The 18,440-nt window shown below is 50.2% G+C and overlaps 2 protein-coding genes and 1 long non-coding RNA gene across 3 annotated transcripts in view; 2 read left to right on the top strand and 1 right to left on the bottom strand.

Moving 5' to 3' along the window:
- The window catches only part of LOC119099774 (protein scribble homolog), a gene marked incomplete at its 3' end in the record, with an annotated part of 14,893 nt that extends 14,720 nt beyond the window's left edge, over positions 1–173 (bottom strand). The window contains 1 exon segment of the mRNA XM_037222837.1: positions 147–173. Coding sequence (XP_037078732.1) covers positions 147–173 — 27 coding nt within the window.
- Positions 174–551: 378 nt separating this feature from the next.
- LOC119101560 (uncharacterized) lies at positions 552–2,532 on the top strand. The gene is made up of 3 exons (XR_005094581.1): positions 552–589; positions 1,843–2,002; positions 2,483–2,532. It is a non-coding gene; the product is annotated as an uncharacterized LOC119101560 (long non-coding RNA).
- Positions 2,533–14,567: 12,035 nt separating this feature from the next.
- On the top strand, positions 14,568–17,917 carry LOC119101559 (uncharacterized). The gene is made up of 4 exons (XM_037224905.1): positions 14,568–14,592; positions 15,725–15,884; positions 16,365–16,447; positions 16,775–17,917. The coding sequence occupies exons 2-4, from the start codon at positions 15,733–15,735 to the stop codon at positions 16,957–16,959; spliced, it is 420 nt and encodes a 139-aa protein (XP_037080800.1). The 5' UTR covers positions 14,568–14,592; positions 15,725–15,732; the 3' UTR covers positions 16,960–17,917.
- The last annotated feature ends 523 nt before the right edge of the window (positions 17,918–18,440 follow it).

Below are 18,440 nucleotides of genomic sequence, written 5' to 3'. Positions count from 1 at the left end.
CGAGGATAACTGTTTGCTAAAACAACTGCACGGCAATCTCTGGCCGGAGTGGGCGGGAGCCAAATTCGACATGCGCGATCACGACTCGGATCGGGGGGAACCACGCCGTTACATTTACGGAATCCCCATCATAAACATGTCCTGACATTACGTGGAACCACGTACAGATGCATCCCTCCAAAAAACAGCCTGGCTAAATTTTTTTTCTGCTACGTCGTACGAATTTGAATAGTGCCATATCATCTGAACTTGTCCGATTTTCCTGAACACTGGCTTTTAATTAGGCCCTGTGCAGTCAAATATTGACCTACCAGAAAATCTTGTCAAAGGTTATCCATTATTGTCGCGTTGCTCTATCGCTACTCCCTTTGGAAATGGCATGGTGTCGTCCCGATCCCCCCTCTGCGCTCGTTTGCGTTACAAAAGTGTCGGATTCAGGGGAGCGTTAATATCCCAGCCATCTGTGTATCGGAAGCCGGAGACCCGCCATCAGACGGAGAACCGTGTCAGCTGAAAAAGTGAAAGATATAAAGGCGGACATGCGCAGTCCTTTCACTCACATTAGCCGCCGGCATCTCACTCCGAACAGGTAGACACGCTGCTGAGGACGTGGAGTGGCGTCCGATGGCGGCGCTAGTGCAGTGTCTGATACTATTTCGGAAGCGTGGCGCGCTCCATAGGCTCGACGGCGACAGTGCGGTCCCGTGTGCTCTCATCACTGGCGGTGGAGTCGACTGGCGTCACCGGCTGCAGGCCGTCTCTGCGACTGGTGACCTGCCGGCCGGTGACCCAGGTCCGCCAGGCCGCACCGGTCGACAGTGGTGCGAGTGACTCCGTGCGCCGCTGGGACTGCCGGCTGGCGGGGCGTGACCGGGCCAGGGGCGCCGAGCTGGCGCCGGTCGGTGTGTGTCCTGGACTTGCATACCGCCCGGCATGCTGATCGCTGGTCTGGTGCCGAGGCTTCCTGTACGGCAGCTTTCTGAGCTGGCGCACCGGTGACATGAACAGCTAACAGCAAGGAAGATAGCAGCCACATCCCAGTCACAATCATTTGTTGAGTTCGGTGATGGGCCACAGAAATTATTGATCCAAGCCTATCGCATCAGGAAGTCGGGGCAACGTCATGACGCACACTATGTTGATAGCGCCGTGCTAGCAGTGCGAAGGAGGATCCCGTCACAGATATACGTTTACTTACCTTAACAACTTTGAGTACAGTTACCAGCTTAGTCACTTGGCAACAAAAGTCGAGACAACTTAAGATGGCAACAAAACTTTTAGTTACTTGCTACAACTTTTAGCTAATAAAAAGTCCTGACAACTTCTCCAAGTGAATCATACACGCTATAGATGTGCTTTCTTTGATATATCATATATATAACATATATATATATATATATATATATATATATATATATATATAATACATATCACTGAGAACATCCGCGATATCCACAAAAATGCAGATGCGGTTGTCGCCGGTTTTTGTATCTGTCCACGATGCGGACTGACATGTTGCTTACGCACAATGTCGTAATCAGCGTTTTCACAATTTCCTATTTATTCGGGCAGCGGAAAGCGGGCGGCATTTTTACGACATCGTGTTTGGTTCGGTGTTATCCGGAATACCCTCTGAGTCTCAGCCGTGTGGGGCGCGGGCCGATGGCAACGAACAGATGCGTAACATTGTGTAGGCGGCCATGGAACATCCCACCCGAATTTCGTGCCGTCAACAGTCCATGTTCAGCAGCGATTGTCCAGGTGTTCACGAAAGCTTGCGGATTGAGGTGTTGGCATGTGTTTGGCACTAGCATCGCTGTAACTGTTATTGTTCCGTTTCAGATTTCGCCATGAAGTTGATCGTCTGCATTGTGCTGGCTGTGTCAGCCATGGTGGCTGCCGACGAGGGCTTCTTTCCCCAGTCTGCCCAGTCAGCGCCCGATACCTACAGCAACTACAACTATAACAACTATTACGATCACCAGCCTCCCAAACAGACTGGGTAAGTCCGACTGCGTCGTTTGTACGTTCCGGTACACTGATGTGGTAATGGTCCAAAAATGCAAATGACATCATGATTGACCTCATGGAGGGTAGATGTGCCCTGATAAATCCAAGTATGCTCTTCGACAGAAGCGTGCAGTGGATCGTGGTCATGGGCAGTCGGCTAGTCCTCTAGGATTTTGGATTAGTTTGCCGGTCGGGATCACGGGGTCACGAGGTCACCACGAACGTTTTGATGCACGATTTGGAAGTCATTCTCAGATGGCGCGGTTCCATTGTTCGGACAATGACGTGTGGGTTGAAATGCATGCTACGACATTAAATCTTGAATGATGTGAAACATTGGGCTCCGTACCGTAAACAACTTGGGTTTGGGTCAGAATGAAGTGACTACCAGCGCTAAACTCCGTATGAGAAGGACATCGCGGAACTGAAGATCAACCGCGAACGATAGATTGACTCTCCTGGTTTGTTTCAGGTGGCTGGACCGCCTGTTCGGAGATACCCGACGTCAGGGATTGGGAGGCCCTCCTCGGAGGACTTGGTGGACTTGGAGCCGGCCGTGAGAGACCCATCTGGCGTTTATTTAAATACCATCATGAGTGACAACGGAGAGCTGTATTGCGTGCTCCGCACCTTTGAAAGTGACATTGGAAATACTATCTAGGGAGAATAGCTCTGGCTGCGTGACGCACCGCTACGCCGATGACAAGTTGATTTGGCAGTGATTGTGCCGATCTGAGGCCTCGTTGGTGCTAAGATTTCTGAACCATGCACGAGCCGTGACCGGCTCTGAACGCGGGTGAAGAGGCAGCTGGTTTTGCAGGCCTGTTCCAATAACAGATGGCTGCGTCGGTAACGCCGCTGTCGATGTTACCAACGGCCCCATCATCGGAGTGGTGGTCGCCGTCGTTGCTGTGGTCGCGGTTGTGGCGGGCATCGGCTACGTCGTCACCACCATCAACTCATCTGGCCGAGGCCTGGACACGGACGAATGGGAGGTGAACCACTCGGTCTGGATGGACCAGCTGCAGCGGGACTTCGAGGACTCGTGGTCGACGCAGTAGGCCTGAGACGTACATCATTTGCAAACGTCGCAGTTGGCACGCGCGGAATCCATCGCGCGCCGCGGGCTGCGTAGCATGTCTCGATATGGGGGAGAAGTGTTTCTGTTCTCCGAAAATTGCTCACTGAAGGGATCAGAAGCTCTAACTCCATTTGCCCTGCAGGCCCGTTTTGCATGCTCTCTAGTCAAGGCATTCAGACTAAGGTTGCGACCGTGGGGTCTGCATGACACTATTTTTTTTAAATCAGCGAATGCTTTCTTATGATGTAATTTTTGCAACGCTCCAGTCCACAAATATGCTATTGATTTTACTCCGGATGTAAAACGTGACGAATCCTACCCTCCACCAATCTCTCTGGATTTTCAGCTTTTTCGCCTCCAACTTTAGTCAAAAGTTTCAACCAATAGTGAGACAAGAGCTCATAATTAGCTGTCATAATTGGTACTTAAGCACGGCACATATAAAAGTCGGCAATGCACACCTGTTTTAACATGATTGATTTGCTTAACTCACTTTGAAACGCAAAGCCGTCGCATGCAGTAAGCACAATGCGCCCGATGGGTCGAACTGTTTGCATACCATTGACGACGGACTAAAACTGCCTGCGTTGTCTTTCAGTCCTGTTGTTATGGCAATTCGCCAGTCGCCAGACGTCGTCAGTTTTGAAGACTTGTTTGTTTTGCCAATTTGTTTTTTGTTTTTAATGTTTTGTGCTGTTGTGCGCTTGTTTTTGTTGCGTTGGAGATATGACAAGCCTGTTACGCCTGCACTACTGATAATTGTGTTGACCATTGTAATACAGTGGACCATAAACGTGAGCGGCTTGAATGAAGACATTATATTTACAGTCCCAGCTTGGCCGACCGACCTCATCGGTAGTCCGAGCTGTTACGAGTCGTGCTTGGGTGTGTTGGCCGCTCCGGGGTGTGGTCGATTTTAAACAGATCATCAGAAAACGAAGGTTCCACTGCAGTAGCTTGCGTCTCAGTTAAGACTGAAAGTTGACATATATTGCTTCGGAGATGACTGTGCCACGACAAACCACAGGACGTAGTTTGCCAACAACTACAACTACAAAACACGAAAAACCACAGAGGTGGCACCTGGCCCACGCACTGAAGAACAGGCAGGCCTATCGAAGGTTCTCAAAACTTACCGAGGGGTCGATCTTGCCTCTGCAGAGAGCAGGGAGAGGGAATGGTTCATCTGCATGAGAACAGCAGGGCAACGTATCTAAGCAGATTTACTAATTTCACAGCATAACAACGCGTCTCAATCGACATTCACAACACAATGTCGCATCGGAGCACAGCACAGCAGAGCGACGCAACCCACAGCTGGATGACGCAGACTAACCATCCTACAGCAGAACAACGCTTCGCATGACAGAGCGACGCATCTCCATTAACATACCCTGACGACAAAAGCCGGAACTCCCAAATCAACACCACAAACGAACTTTGTAGCCATAACACAGCACGACAGAACGACGCATCTCAATCAGAACGATAGAACATATTCCACAGCAGAACGACGCATCGCGATCGACACAAACATGAGATCAGATCTCCAATTCAGCCACAACGCAAACTTACGTCAAATAACAACGACGCTTCAGCACCGCACTCACTCACTTTGAATTGCGCGTCATCATCACCGATCGGCAAGCTTCTTCGTGCCCCCTCCTTAGTGTCCCGCCCTCTGGTCAGAACCCAGTGCGACCTGGATCAAACACCGCAATCGTGCACCTGCAGCATGAAGTGTTGCAGGTGGACTGGTGGCGGGTTGCGCTCGACCAGGCCCAGTGGCTGAGCGAAGAATGTGTATGACACCCGCCTGCAGCTGACAGCCGCTTCTATCTCTCCCACCTCCGCCACCGTCATCCTCCTCCGCCTTACGGTAAAACGGCTTCCAGCCAGGCCACTAGCCTCGACTGCCAGTTGTCCCCGACAGCTTGGGACAGGGCAGGTCACAGCACTGAGGTGTCCAGAGCAGCGCATCTAAGGAAAATCCCAACAGCAAGCTGTTCAAAGCCAGGATGTGAGTGATAGTTTGACCCCTCACTGCAGCTTAGTACATGAGCTGTTACAATGGTCACATCCAGGATTGAACACTCGCTGTGGGGGTCGTGGACGGCGGGTGCCCAGAAGGATAGAGTGGTAGCTAGGGGCAAGAGAGAGAGAAGATAGAGAGAGAGAGATAGAGAGAGAGAGAAGAGAGAGAAGAGAGAGAGGAGATAGAGAGAGAGAGAGAGAGAGAGACGAGCGAGAGAAGACGAGAGGACGAGAGCGAAGATAGAGGAGATAGCTGAGATAGGAATAGAGAGAGAGATAAGAGAGGGCTAGCCTCGAGAACTAGTATAAAGACTGCGAGATATATCTCGATATCTATATTTATCTCTATATTCTTATATATATTCCTTATATATATTACATGTGCAATGTACGTCGCCACCGCCACCAGGGGCGGAAGGAGGACGTGCACAAGCCTACTTGGTGCCAGGAACACCCCCCTCTGCTCCCCCCCTGGCAAGCACACCAAGCTCTATGCATTAATCCATAGTGACCAGATGAGCCACGATTCACAAGTCAGGACCCATTGTCGACATGGGGTTCCCTGTTGGGCACTGTGGTTTCCTGGTCAGCACAGGTGGCCCTTCACCGTTTCAGGGGACCAGCCAATGCAAGAGGCCTTCTGATTGACATTTGCAAACCCGCCATTGCCCCTGACTGCGAAAAGACCTCCTAGGGGCCTAGACCGGCATAGAATCCACTGTTCGGTATTGGTGGTCTCTGTCAACTGGTATAAAACCATCACTGTCTCGGGGGCCCGCGACCGGTGCAAGAGACCCTCTCACTGATGTTTTAGGGTCAGGACTGAGCTACCTTGGATATGACCTCCCGCCTGCCCATCTGACCCTAAAATCGAGCTCTTTGTCGTGGGCCCAGTGAGCGTTTGTACATAGTTTCTTCCAAAAAATAGAGACTATTCGTGACGCCCTGGCATTTGTCCCCACCTGAAAAAGAAGATTTTGCTATCCTTAGTGGTGCCCTCTGGAAATGGGGGCCTCTTACAAATAAAGATTGCCATGCCCCAAAAGGAAAGCTTTTGGTGCCCCGCACCGAGGTGACTGGAAATTGTGGTGTCCCTATATTTGGTGCCACCTGAAATCAAGACTTTGCGGCCCCTGGCATGGCCCGCTTTAATTTGGTGCCTTTAGTGAACAAATGTTATGGTACCCCGAATTTAATATTTTGGCGCTTTTTCGCCGGATGAACGTCCAAGGATTTAGTGAATTGAAAGACACGGGCACAATGTTGTCCCTTGCAATTTGTTGACTCTTGAATATAAAGTCCTTCGGATCCGTTTTGGTGCTGCCTGGAATTAGGCGGCTCTGGATAATGAAGTTAATGATGCGCCGAAACGAAGCTTTTGGGGTCCCTCCACCAACCGGTAAAATCCAGTATTTTTTCGGGGTGAACGGTAAAATAATTATGGTGCCCATGGATTTTAGTATCCTTAAAAATAAGAGCTTTGGTCTCTTTAAATTGCCCACTTTGATTTGGCGCCTAATGAAAATAAAGATCGTAACACTCAGAAATACTTCATTTCGAAATCAGAAGGAAAGAAGGCTTTGGTGCCCCCTCCCCCAAGCGGCCCATCCGGGGATTCGTCTTGGTGGGAAACGGAACATTATTGTGCCCCTAGAATATAGCTCCTCTTGGTAATAATTGTATGAGGCCGTTGTGGTGCCATCTGGAAGGGAGCACACTCGAAAAATAAAAGCGATAGTGCCCCGAATTGAAGGTTTTGGTGCCCGGTCAACCTGTGGTTTTAGTGTTCCCTAAGGCAGCAAAGCCTCGTGGGGCCCCAAAGGGGCAGGGGATGGCCCCATACCCCCTCCCATACAGATGATCATATCATTGCCCTTGTGCAGACGGTATCTTTGTGGAAGTTAGGGATATGGATCACCTAAGACGTCTCAAAAACACATTTGAAGAGCAATCTGATCTAAAATTCACAAAATAACTAGGCGTGCAAAACTGATACCCTTTCCTGACGTGACTGCTGATTGACAAGGAAAATGATTCAAAACGACTGTATAACGAAAACAGACTAACAACGGACGGTGCTTAAATGCTGACAGCGAGTGTCCTGGACGCTACAGAATTAGGGCCATAGGGACCTTCATTAGACGTGCATTTAAGCACTGTCCTGATTGGACAGGACTGCATTTATAATAATGAGAATCGGACAGATCTTAGTGAACAGCGGTTTTTAAAGTTCTGACGTTGAAAACGAAATACAATGACATATGACAAGATACCTTGACAGCAAACCAAGGTAAGACATCCCACCAACCGTCAAACTGTATTATCGAAATCAAATGACATCTGCCCACAAACAAGACGAAAATGCTTTACGGGAAATTATCTCTCGACATGTTAAAGGCAAAAACAGTCACAAAATAGATAACACCATTTACTACCGCAATAGAAAATATTTAACTTTGTTATGAGGAATAGCCCAAAAAAACCCGACAGACTATAATGCACCAACGTAGTGAATCAACTTAAATGTAGCATCGAAGGCTGCAAACTTCGTTCCATGCATTACACTGGTGCGACCACAACGACACACTCACGACGCCTGTTAGTGCACTTACGTGTGGCACCTCTGGACCACATGCGACATGAACACAACAGGACATTGACACAACAACTGACAGACAACGCTGACAAGCGGATGGAGTACTCATGACTCCAGTCTAACTTCGATGCCGGTATGGATGATATGTGAAAATGGCACCGAGCGAAAACACCACGCCAATGTTATGGTCGACACGGGTGTCGAGTTGAAAACTCGCGCCTCGTTGATTAAAACAAACTTCGCTGCTCCGAAAGTTTTTTTCCGGGCACAAACTGCACATCTCTCTTTCTAAACCTGGCTGCTGAGATGTGTCTGTGTGTTTCCGCCGCACAAACCGTTTCGGCAAGGCGCCGTCGTCGCTTTCCTCGACGCTGCTGTCTGTTATCCAGAACAAGACTCCATACAGCATGGCGAAAGAGGATCACAAAACAAGGCCAGTTGCTGGACAAGACACAAGAAGAAGTTGGATAAGCCCTGCACCAGTGGCACTACCCATGAAAGGTCGACCGCACACCGAAGATCAATGGAGTTAGCAATACGATTAAAAGGGCAGCCACCAACGTACAGCATTGGGCTCACGCCAGACCACGTTTCCACACATGTGAACGATGATCCATATCAAGAGCGGATATAAGCATGTGTGCAAAAGGTGAGGCGAGACAGGCAATAGGTAAAAAACGGACTCGCTGGAGGCGACATAGAGAGGCACGCGAAGACACGTGATTCGGTGAAATATATCTTGAAAGCGTGCGGGTATAAATATGGGATGAAATAGACATACATTCATGGCACAAATGTGAAGGAACTCCCAGGGTATTGTGTTATGACTGTTCCCAGATATGAAACCCAGAACACCATTTTACGTGGAATTGTCAGCCCCAACCGCTGCCGCCAATGTAAAAGCTACGCTTCTCCATATTATATTTGCTGTGGAGTGCGAACCACGACACTCCTCCAGCGACGGCCGCCCCCATCCCCCCCCCGCGGGCCCAACACCGTCCACACCTCGCCGCCTGGTCACATGATCCACCGCCGCCGGCCACGGGCGGGCGCCTGCTGACCCAGGGTCACGCGGTGGCCGACCGCGGCAGGCCCGTGCGCGCCAGGTGCACGTCCAGCCTAACACTCTTCCCTCCCGTACGCTGGGAAAGCCGAGCAGGACAATATAACAATAATATGGACGTTACACCAGATCCTTACAGCAACCAGTACCTGCAACGGTTATTAACCTCAATAAGCGACGGCAGCCGAGCACAGCTGGACGTGATGCTGCGCCGCACTGCACCGTGCACCAACACTGCACACCGGTCGCTGAGAGTCCCCAAAACTCTGCCGTCAGCCCTGCCAACAGAGAGGGACCGCCGTCCATTAACCAGTCCTTAAGAAAATCAGCAAAAACAAAATGATCTTATCAGCTGTCAGACATTGCCCACAAAACCAGCCCATCAGCACCGATCTGCCCATCAGGTCACGGGCCAGCGATACCAGCTGCGCTTCGATTCCCATTAAATAAGCATCACAGATGACAATGAGTTGTCTGCGCCAACGACCCATGCCAATCCCCGCCAATTTCACTTCGCCAACTCCACCGCAGCTTTGACAGCAGCAAACGCAGCACATAATCAGATGTGCTTTCAGGACGTCGGCTTTACAACTGCAAACTTTGAGAAATCCTTGACGTCCATACGGCAAAAAGACGCCAAACACGAGAAACTGGCAAGGTCCTCTGCCGCCCGCGGCTAGGGGCAGGCGCGGATCTTTGCAACCTTGTCGGGATCAGGTGTCAAACCTTCACCGGACGCCACGTTGCCAAGAAAGGTGACTTTGTCACGGAAAACTGCACCTGAAAACAACACTGTTCTTCAACACTTGAAACAGGGTCCACTTCTGGGACCCCGTAAGGTTAGAATGCTGCAAATCCACATGACTGTCAAAATCAACTGACTGTAGCGACTCGGGCGGTGCAGGACTTTTTGGCCCCTCTGAAAATTCTGCCCCCAAAATGCGCGAGCACGTCACGGCTGTGAACAGTCACACGGCTGGAAGTGATGCCACGAACCACAATTGGCACGAATGTATCAGCAACTTCAACAATACTTCGGACGACTTCCACATCAGGCTGGTCACACATGCGTTCTACAATGGACTGACTCTTGTAGTCACAGCTGCGAGCAAAACCAGTGACAATCATCTCATAACCGGGTGGAATCGTAGTATTCTTTCCCAAGACGAGACGACTCACAGACGTAACCTCGGTTGAGGCCGCTCTCACAGACTCCGGTGGGGACAGCTCCATACACTTCCATCATAAACCAATCACTCATGGCTGAAAATTCTGCAGAAAGTGGACTCTCAAATACACGAAACCTCCGCGCTCTCGGAAACAAACAATAGGATTGCCCGTTGTACAGTTCCCAGCTGAATAGAAAGCACGGTCCTCCAAAGCACATAAAGAGGGCCTTGAGACGCAGTTTTTGTAATTTTTCTCAAGGTTGCAAAGATCTGTGCCTGGCCCGAGCCGCGGATGGCGAAAGAGCTTACCAGTTTGTTATGTGTGGCGTCTTTTTGCAGTACATTTGTCACTGATTTCTCCGAACTTGCCGTCTTTGTTAGTTGACTATGACAGCTGATATCGACAACCATTACCGGAGCTCTGTGAGCGTTGCAGCTCTCCTAACACGCACGTCCCCGCGGTCTCGTGCATCAATGGGAGGGCCGCGATCGTCCGAGCCGTCGGAGATGGCCTCCATTGACTTTCTGACGAATTTATCCACAACAGCTCGGGGTAATAAACATCTGTTTGTGTGTAAAGACCACTTCACTCGACAACGACACTTTTGCGACGTTTTTGCCCTGCCAGACATGTCCGCAACTACAGTTGCCACTTTGCTGGTTGATGGCCTGTTTGCCCCCTTCGGCTGCCCCAGGTATTTGCATTCCGACTGTGACGCCAACTTTCATAGTCAGGTGATGTCTGAGATGTGCAGATAAATGGGCATAAAAAGACCACCACAGCCTGTGGTCATCCTTAGGTTGATGGAAAATGTGAGCGCATGATGAGAACCATTTTGGACATGCTCTCCAAATACCTGGATGATGACCATGACGAGTGGAGTGTGCACTTGCCAACGTAGATGATGGGATATCGTTCGCAGGTGCACAAATCGTTAAGCTACAGCCCTTTCTTCCTCATGTTCGAACGTGGCCCTAAACTGTCGATTAACGCCGAGCTCGATGTACCTCGTGTGGGTCTGCGCAAAGCGTATCACTTTGCTATTAACAGGTCCGATGAGAGCAGCGCCAGAAACAAACGGTTATACGAGCGTAAACTGAACGAGTTTACTTACCAGTCAGGTGAAGTAGTGTCTCGGTTCAAGCGCGTCGCCAGGCGAGGCGAGTACTAAAAGCTCATTCAGGCATGGAAGCGCGCTGTTGTGGCCAACGTAGGCGATCTCAATTACAGGGTCCGGCTTGAGGACGGTAGTAAACTGTTGCTGGTACACCGCAGCAGGCAAAAATCCCGTCCTGTCCCCCCTGAGCTGCCGTGACGTCTGAGTTAAATGAGTGTGAACCTGTCGCTGGTCCCAGATCGGCGGAGCTGCAAAACAATGAGTCTGTCAAATTTTCCGACGTTGTCTCCTTACTGCTGGATGCAGATGAGATGAAGGCCGTGGGTTCCACTGACCGTTACTGTGACCTCGAGTCGGCCTTCGAGCACATACCTGTCTCGTGTCATGACTAGGTCGGGAATGCGACGGGCGCGGTACCTCCAGCTCCTAGGCCTCGCGTGTTGCAGCGCGCCGGGCGCTGGCCTGATCAGTATGGATATTGAGTCGTGTTCACCGGGACCTGATTTAGATGGTGTATGCTCTTTTTGGTCGGTGTACTTTCGTCAGTTTGTTTTTTATCTGTTTAAAGGTGTACTTAGTTCTTATCTGTTTAAAGGTGTATGATACTGTTGAAATCCGTGCTTCTAATAGCAGCGTTAGTTATAAAAAGTGATGCCAGTTTGTTTGGGCAATCGCGCGTTTGATGATGTAACCGCCTTTGCTGCTGTGAAACCTTGCCGTGGAGTTGGTGAAGTAAAATCGGCTGGAGATTGGCATGGGTCTTTGGTGCCGACAACTCATTGTCGTCTGTGATCCTTGTTCGATGGGGGATCAAAGCGCAGCTGGTATCGCTGGCCCGTGATCTGGTGGGCAGATCGGTGCTGATGGGCTGGTTTTGTGGGCAATGTTTGAGGGCTGAGAATATCATTTTGTTTTCGCTGGTTTCTCATGCTTATCTTTGTTTTCTAGCGTCAACGAATCGTCACTTACAATTTAATTTCTACGTCCCAGGGACCGGCGCATAATCGGCGGTCCCTCCACGTTAGCGGGATTGACGACAGAGTTTTGGGGAATCTCAGCGCCCGGTGTACGGTGTTGGTGCGCGGTGTCGGTGCGCGGTGTTGGTGCGCAGAGTGGTACGGCGCAGCATCGCGCGGCGAGCAATGTTCAGTTGCCGTCGCTTCTTGTGATCAACAACCGATGGTGTCACGTCGACATACTTATCATATTGTACTGTTCGGCTTCCTCTACCGTATAGGAGGAAAGAGTTGGCGCGCACGGGCCTGCCGCCGTCGGCTGCCGCATGACCCTGGGTCAGCAGGCGTCCGCCCGTGGCCGGCGGCGGTCGGTCATGTGACCGGGCGGCAAGGCTGGGACGGCGCTGGGCGCGCAGGGGAGGGGGATCGGACGACCGTCGCTGGAGGAGTGTCGTGGCTCGCGCTGCACCGCGAATACAATATGGAGAAACGTAGGCTTTATATATTCATGGCACAAATGCGCAGGAACACCTAGTGTACTCTGCTGCGATGCTTGTCCCTAGACATGAACAATAGAACACCTGCGCCTCACGTTGAATCGCCAGCGCCGGCAGAAGGCTGGCAAGATGACGCTCAATGCACGAGTGAGTGAGCTCCTTCGTAGGGTGGTGGTCAACTCTCGCCTTACGGGAATAGTCTCGGAGTAATCCTAGTTTTGATAATGTTATGTAAGCATGATAACTCTCCCCTAGTTGAAAAATAATCTCCGAACGCTTTAGAGCATGATACTGATTTTTGAGCCAGTGAGCTTACGTCATTTTAATCTATCTTGTAAAAAATTTGCTCCTTACCTCAGCGGTTCATAACCTGTGACCTCTTTCTGGTCTGGTCCGTTCTGGTCATGTCACTGACATTTTAATTATAACTGACGAAGTGCGTTTATTTCTTGCAGGAAATAACACTCTGAACCGGTTTTGCACTCCAAACCAGTCAAAACACTTTGACGTGCCTGAAAATCGTATTGGTTGTTCTTGCAAGGTCGGACCATCCAGCGTCAATGTAATTGAACTCTGTTGTGACAGCATTTAATTTTTAGAAAGATACGATCTGAAGCTTAAAAGAAGCTTTCCACCTTTGCATGGGGTTTTAAACTGAAACAGCCATCTTGAAGATCATTTGATGCAGTTTACAGTCTTGCGCCCTTCGAGACCTAAGTCCCTTTATATTTTTAGCTACACGTCCACGAAAATGGGGAGAGTATTGCAAGGTCACTCAAAAAAGCATCCGTGACGTCATTATAATAGCATTAAAATCCAACCATTCCATTAGCCATACGGCGATCAAGGGAAAAACATATAATTGTTGAGCCGTTCATATCTGGCGTTCGTGAGCACGATTTCCAGACATAACGACCGTCAATTGGCTTTCAATCCATGTCGTGCAAGATACAGTGACGTAATCAATGACGTATTGATGAACATATTAACTAAAGAGAAAAAGTGTGTTGTCTACACCAGTCTTTTCAACTTAAAAATATATGAATAGTCATAAACGAGCTAATTTGAACACATCTGATGCTTGCTTTGATACAAGCATGGAACATTCCCTTTAATGACACGTATCTTGCAGCTTTGGAAGGTGTTTTTGGGGCCCCCCAGGGTAGGTGGAACATTGGCTAGCAGCAGCGTTCCCTTGGAGAATTTCTAGATCCGCCGCTGCTTGAACCTGTGACTATATCAGCTGTGCACGTCTTCATCCTTGCCCTCAAACCCACAATGTTGGCATTGTCTCTGATGCAGATTTTATACGTTTTTGTCACAGCTCTATGGCCTTTTCCCAGCTTTAATGGGGCTGGAGGTCAATACCACCTTCAGATTTTTGTCAGTACCTCTCTGGGATGAGGTGCAATCACACCAAAACTTTTGGCAGCATTCATTACGGTTCTTTGAGACAAAAAATGCCTCCCTAGGCAATTTTTTCTGTTCTGTTTTTTAAACTGTTTCTGTTCTGAGTAGACATTTCAAAATAAATTAAACTTTGTGGCAACCTCGTGTCGGAGCGGGCAGCGGTCGACATTCGATGCATCTGCCGATCACGGACGGCCGAACCACGCTGCTACATTCACCGGACCCGGCATCATAAATGTTTACTGACAAAACGTAACATCATCTCAACACACGAATTTGAACAGTGTCAAATCAAGATGAAATTGTCCGATTGTCTTAAAATCTGGCTTCCGAGAAGCCCCTGTGCAGTCATATATCGTCTACCGCGAATATATTGTCGAAGAATACACGTTGATTTTTCACGCTGTTCTATCGCTACTCGCTCGAAAATGGCATGCAGTAGCGTCGACCCCCTCCCCCACTCCCCCGTCTCCCTTCGTTTGCGTTACGAAAGGTGGCGAATTCAGGGGAAGTTCACTATTTCCAACCATCTATGCATCGCGAGGCAGAGGCCCGCCATCAGACGGAGAACCGTGTCAGCTGAAAAAGTGAAAGATATAAAGGCGGACATGCGCAGTCCTTTCACTCACATTAGGTGCCGGCATCTCACTCTGAACAGGTAGACACGCTGCTGAGGACGTGGAGCGGCGTCCGCGGGTGGCGCTAGTGCGGTGTCTGATACTATTTCGGAGGCGTGGCGCGCTCCATAGGCTCGGCGGCGACAGTGCGGTCCCGGTGTGCTCATCACTGGCGGTGGAGTCGACTGGCGTCACCGGCTGCAGGCCGTCTCTGCGACTGGTGACCTGCCGGCCGGTGACCCAGGTCCGCCAGGCCGCACCGGTCGACAGCGGTGCGAGTGACTCCGTGCGCCGCTGGGACTGCCAGCTGGCGGGGGAGTGACCGGGCCAGGGGCGCCGAGCTGGCGCCGGTCGCTGTGTGTGGCCTGGACTTGAGCGCCGCCAGTTACGCTGTAGACTCTCCTGATACTGAAGGCGTCCCGGACCGCAGGACTCCTGAGCTGACGCACCGTCGTCATGAAACGGTTAACAGCCAGAAGGATAGCATCCACATCCTAGTCACAACTATTCGTTGCGTTTGGTGGTCGGCCACCGAAATTGTCGATTCATGCCTATCGCATCAAGAAATGGAGCGACTTAATGACGCACACTACGCTGATAACACCTTGCTAGCAGTTATAACGAGGATCCAGTCACCAATATCCGTTTAGTTACGTTGGACGACGTTTAGTGCAATCACCAGCTTAGTCACTTCTTAACAAAAAGTCGAGACAACTTCACAAGCTCAGTAGTATACGGTGCTTTACCCAGTACCAACTCCTTGAAAACATGGCGATATCTACAATTTTACATATGTGATCGTCGTCGGTTTTCTGTATCTGGAGAGGGTGTGAACTGATATTTGATCCATGCACCATGTCAGATAATCAGTGCTATCATACTTTCCACACTCAATGAGCAGCGGAAAGCGGGCGGCGTTTTTACGACATCGTGTTTGGTTCGATGTTATCCAGAACGCCCTCTGAGTCTCAGCCCTGTGGGGCGCGGGCCGATGGCAACGAACAGATGCGTAACATTGTGTAGGCGGCCATGGAACATCCCACCCGAATTCCGTGCTGTCAACAGTCCATGTTTCAGCAGCGATTGTCCAGGTGTTTACCAAAGCTTGCGGATTGAGGTGTTGGCATGTGTTTGACACTGGCGTCGCTGTAACTGTTGTTGCTGCTGTTTCAGATTTCGCCATGAAGCTGATCGTCTGCATTGTGCTGGCTGTGTCAGCCATGGTGGCTGCCGACGAGGGCTTCTTTCCCCAGTCTGCCCAGTCGGCGCCCGATACCTACAGCAACTACAACTATAACAACTATTACGACTACCAGCCTCCCAAACAGACCGGGTAAGTCCGACTGCGACGTTTGTACGTTCCGGTACACTGATGTGATGTGCTAAGGGTCCAAAAATGCAAATGACATGATTGTCCTCATGGAGGGTAGATGTGCCCTGATAAAATCCAAGTGTGCTCTTCGACAGAAGCGTGCAGTGGATCGTGGTCATGGACCGTCGGCAGTCCTCTAGGATTTTGGATTAAGTTTGCCGGTCGGGATCACGGGGTCACGACCTCACCACGACGTTTCATGCACTATTTGAAAGTCGTTCTCACGTGGCACGGTTCCAGGGTTCGGACAATGACGTGTGGGTTGAAATGCATGCTACGACATTTAAATCTTGAATGATGTGAAGCATTGGGCTCCGTGCCGTAAACAGCTTGGTTGGGGTCAAAATGAAGTGACTACCGCGCTAAACTGCCGTATGAGAGGACATCGCGGAACTGTAGATCACTCTCGAACAATAGATTAACTTGCCTGGTTTGTTTCAGGTGGCTGGACCGCCTGTTCGGAGCTACCCGACGTCAGGGATTGGGGGGCCTCCTCGGAGGACTTGGTGGAATTGGAGCCGTCGGTGAGAAACCTCTGGCATTTATTTACATGACGTCATGAGTGATACGGAAAGTTGTTATGCGTGCCCGGCACCTTTGAAAATGACATTTGAAACACTGTCTAGGTAGACTAGCTCTGTGCCGCGTGACGCTTGCGTGACGTGCCGCTACGCCGATGACAAGTTGATTTGGCAGTGATTGTGCCGATCTGAGGCCTCGTTGGTGCTAAGATTTCTGAACCATGCACGAGCCGTGACCGGCTCTCAACGCGGGTGAAGAGGCAGCTGGTTTTGCAGGCCTATTCGAATAACAGACGGCTGCGTCGGTAACGCTGCTGTCGATGTTACCAGGCCCCATCATCGGAGTGGTGGTCGCCGTCGTTGCTGTGATCGCGGTTGTGGCTGGCATCGGCTACGTCGTCACCACCATCAACTCATCCGGCCGAGGCCTGGACACGGACGATTGGGAGGTGAACCACTCGGTCTGGATGGACCAGCTGCAGCGGGACTTCGAGGACTCGTGGTCGACGCAGTAGGCCTGAGACGTACATCATTTGCAAACGTCGCAGTTGGCACGCGCGGAATCCATCGCGCGCCGCAGGCTGCGTAGCATGTCTCGATCTCGGGGAGACGTGTTCTGTTCTCCGAAAATTGCTCACTGAAGGGATCAGAAGCTCTAACTCGATTTGCCCTGCGGCCCATTAACATGCTCTCTAGTCAAGTCATTCAAGTTGAGATTGGGGCCGTGGAATCTGCACACACAGGATTTTGCAACGTTCCAGCCCACAAATATGCTACCGATTTTAGGGGGGCTGAAAAACGTGACCAGCCTTGCCCTATACAACTTCTGCTGGCTTATTTGCTATTTTTCTGAAAAGTTTGGCCCAATGGTTCAGAAAGCGGTCCTATCTAGCTACCATCATAGGTACCTTATCAAGATACATAGCAGAGTCCGTGTTGCTCACCTGTGTGTGACATCATATTTGTTTAGCTCACCTCAAATAGAGTCGGTGTTGCTCACCTGTGTGTGACATCATAACTTGTTTAGCTCACCTCAAAACGCATATGCCGCCGCGTGCACTGAACGCACTACGCTGGTATAATCAAATTGTTGGTATGCCACTGGCGACGGATTGAAATTGTTTGCGTTGTCTTTCAGTCCTGTTGTTATGGTGAGCTGAGTTTTGCTAAAGCACCAGATGTCATGAGTATTGATGACCCATCTGGTTGTGCAACGTTGTTTTGTTATTTTGTGCTGTTGCGCGCTGTTGTTTGTTGCGTTGGAGATATGGCAAGCCTGTTACGTCTGTGTTGCTGATATATGCTGCTGACCATTACAATATGTGTCACGTTTCTGCAAGGCGTGGAGTCGATGGCCTGGTTAGACAGCCAATGGGCTAAATGAGGCAGCTTAAACCCTGCTACGAAACCATTGTGCTGTTATTACCGGAGACGCATGGAGCAGCTACGCGAAATACATTCTCCAACACTCACTTAAGCTGTTTCAATGCGCGAACGGCTGTTCATTTCTACATTTAAGAACCCGCATGTTGCGTTCAGCTGACAACCTGACAATCTAGCTGACAATTCAGCTGACAACCTGACAATCTGAGCTGACAGTTCAGCTCACAATCTGAAGCCTTCGGAGCAGTTGATCAAGAACGCCTCAAAACGGTCACTAGGCCGTCAGTCAGCTTCTCTCGGGGAGAGAAAGTGAAGTGATGTCATATTCATGGGGTGGAATCAGGGCCCACGGGAGGTAAGAAGAAAACAGTGCCAGGACTTTTAAGGTACTAGGTAACAATGGGCATCGGGACCGCGGACGTAGCACGCAGATAACCACGATTGCCATTCCAGCTATGCCGCGTTCTTCTCGTCAATGTGCAATTCATGACCTTGGGTTTCCAACGTGTCTAGAGAGCCTCAGAGATGAATCTGACGTAGAATGCTTTCTAACAGATTCTGCTGAACCGGCAAAACTCTTGCATGCTGGAAACACAAATATCTGAAATGTTGC

The sequence above is a fragment of the Pollicipes pollicipes genome, unplaced genomic scaffold, assembly GCF_011947565.3.
Source record: "Pollicipes pollicipes isolate AB1234 unplaced genomic scaffold, Ppol_2.1 Scaffold_4881;HRSCAF=5763_pilon_pilon_pilon, whole genome shotgun sequence".
Classification (NCBI taxonomy): domain Eukaryota; kingdom Metazoa; phylum Arthropoda; class Thecostraca; order Pollicipedomorpha; family Pollicipedidae; genus Pollicipes; species Pollicipes pollicipes.
Note: the sequence above shows the minus strand (reverse complement) of the source record. Positions and strands in the feature narration are given on the sequence as shown.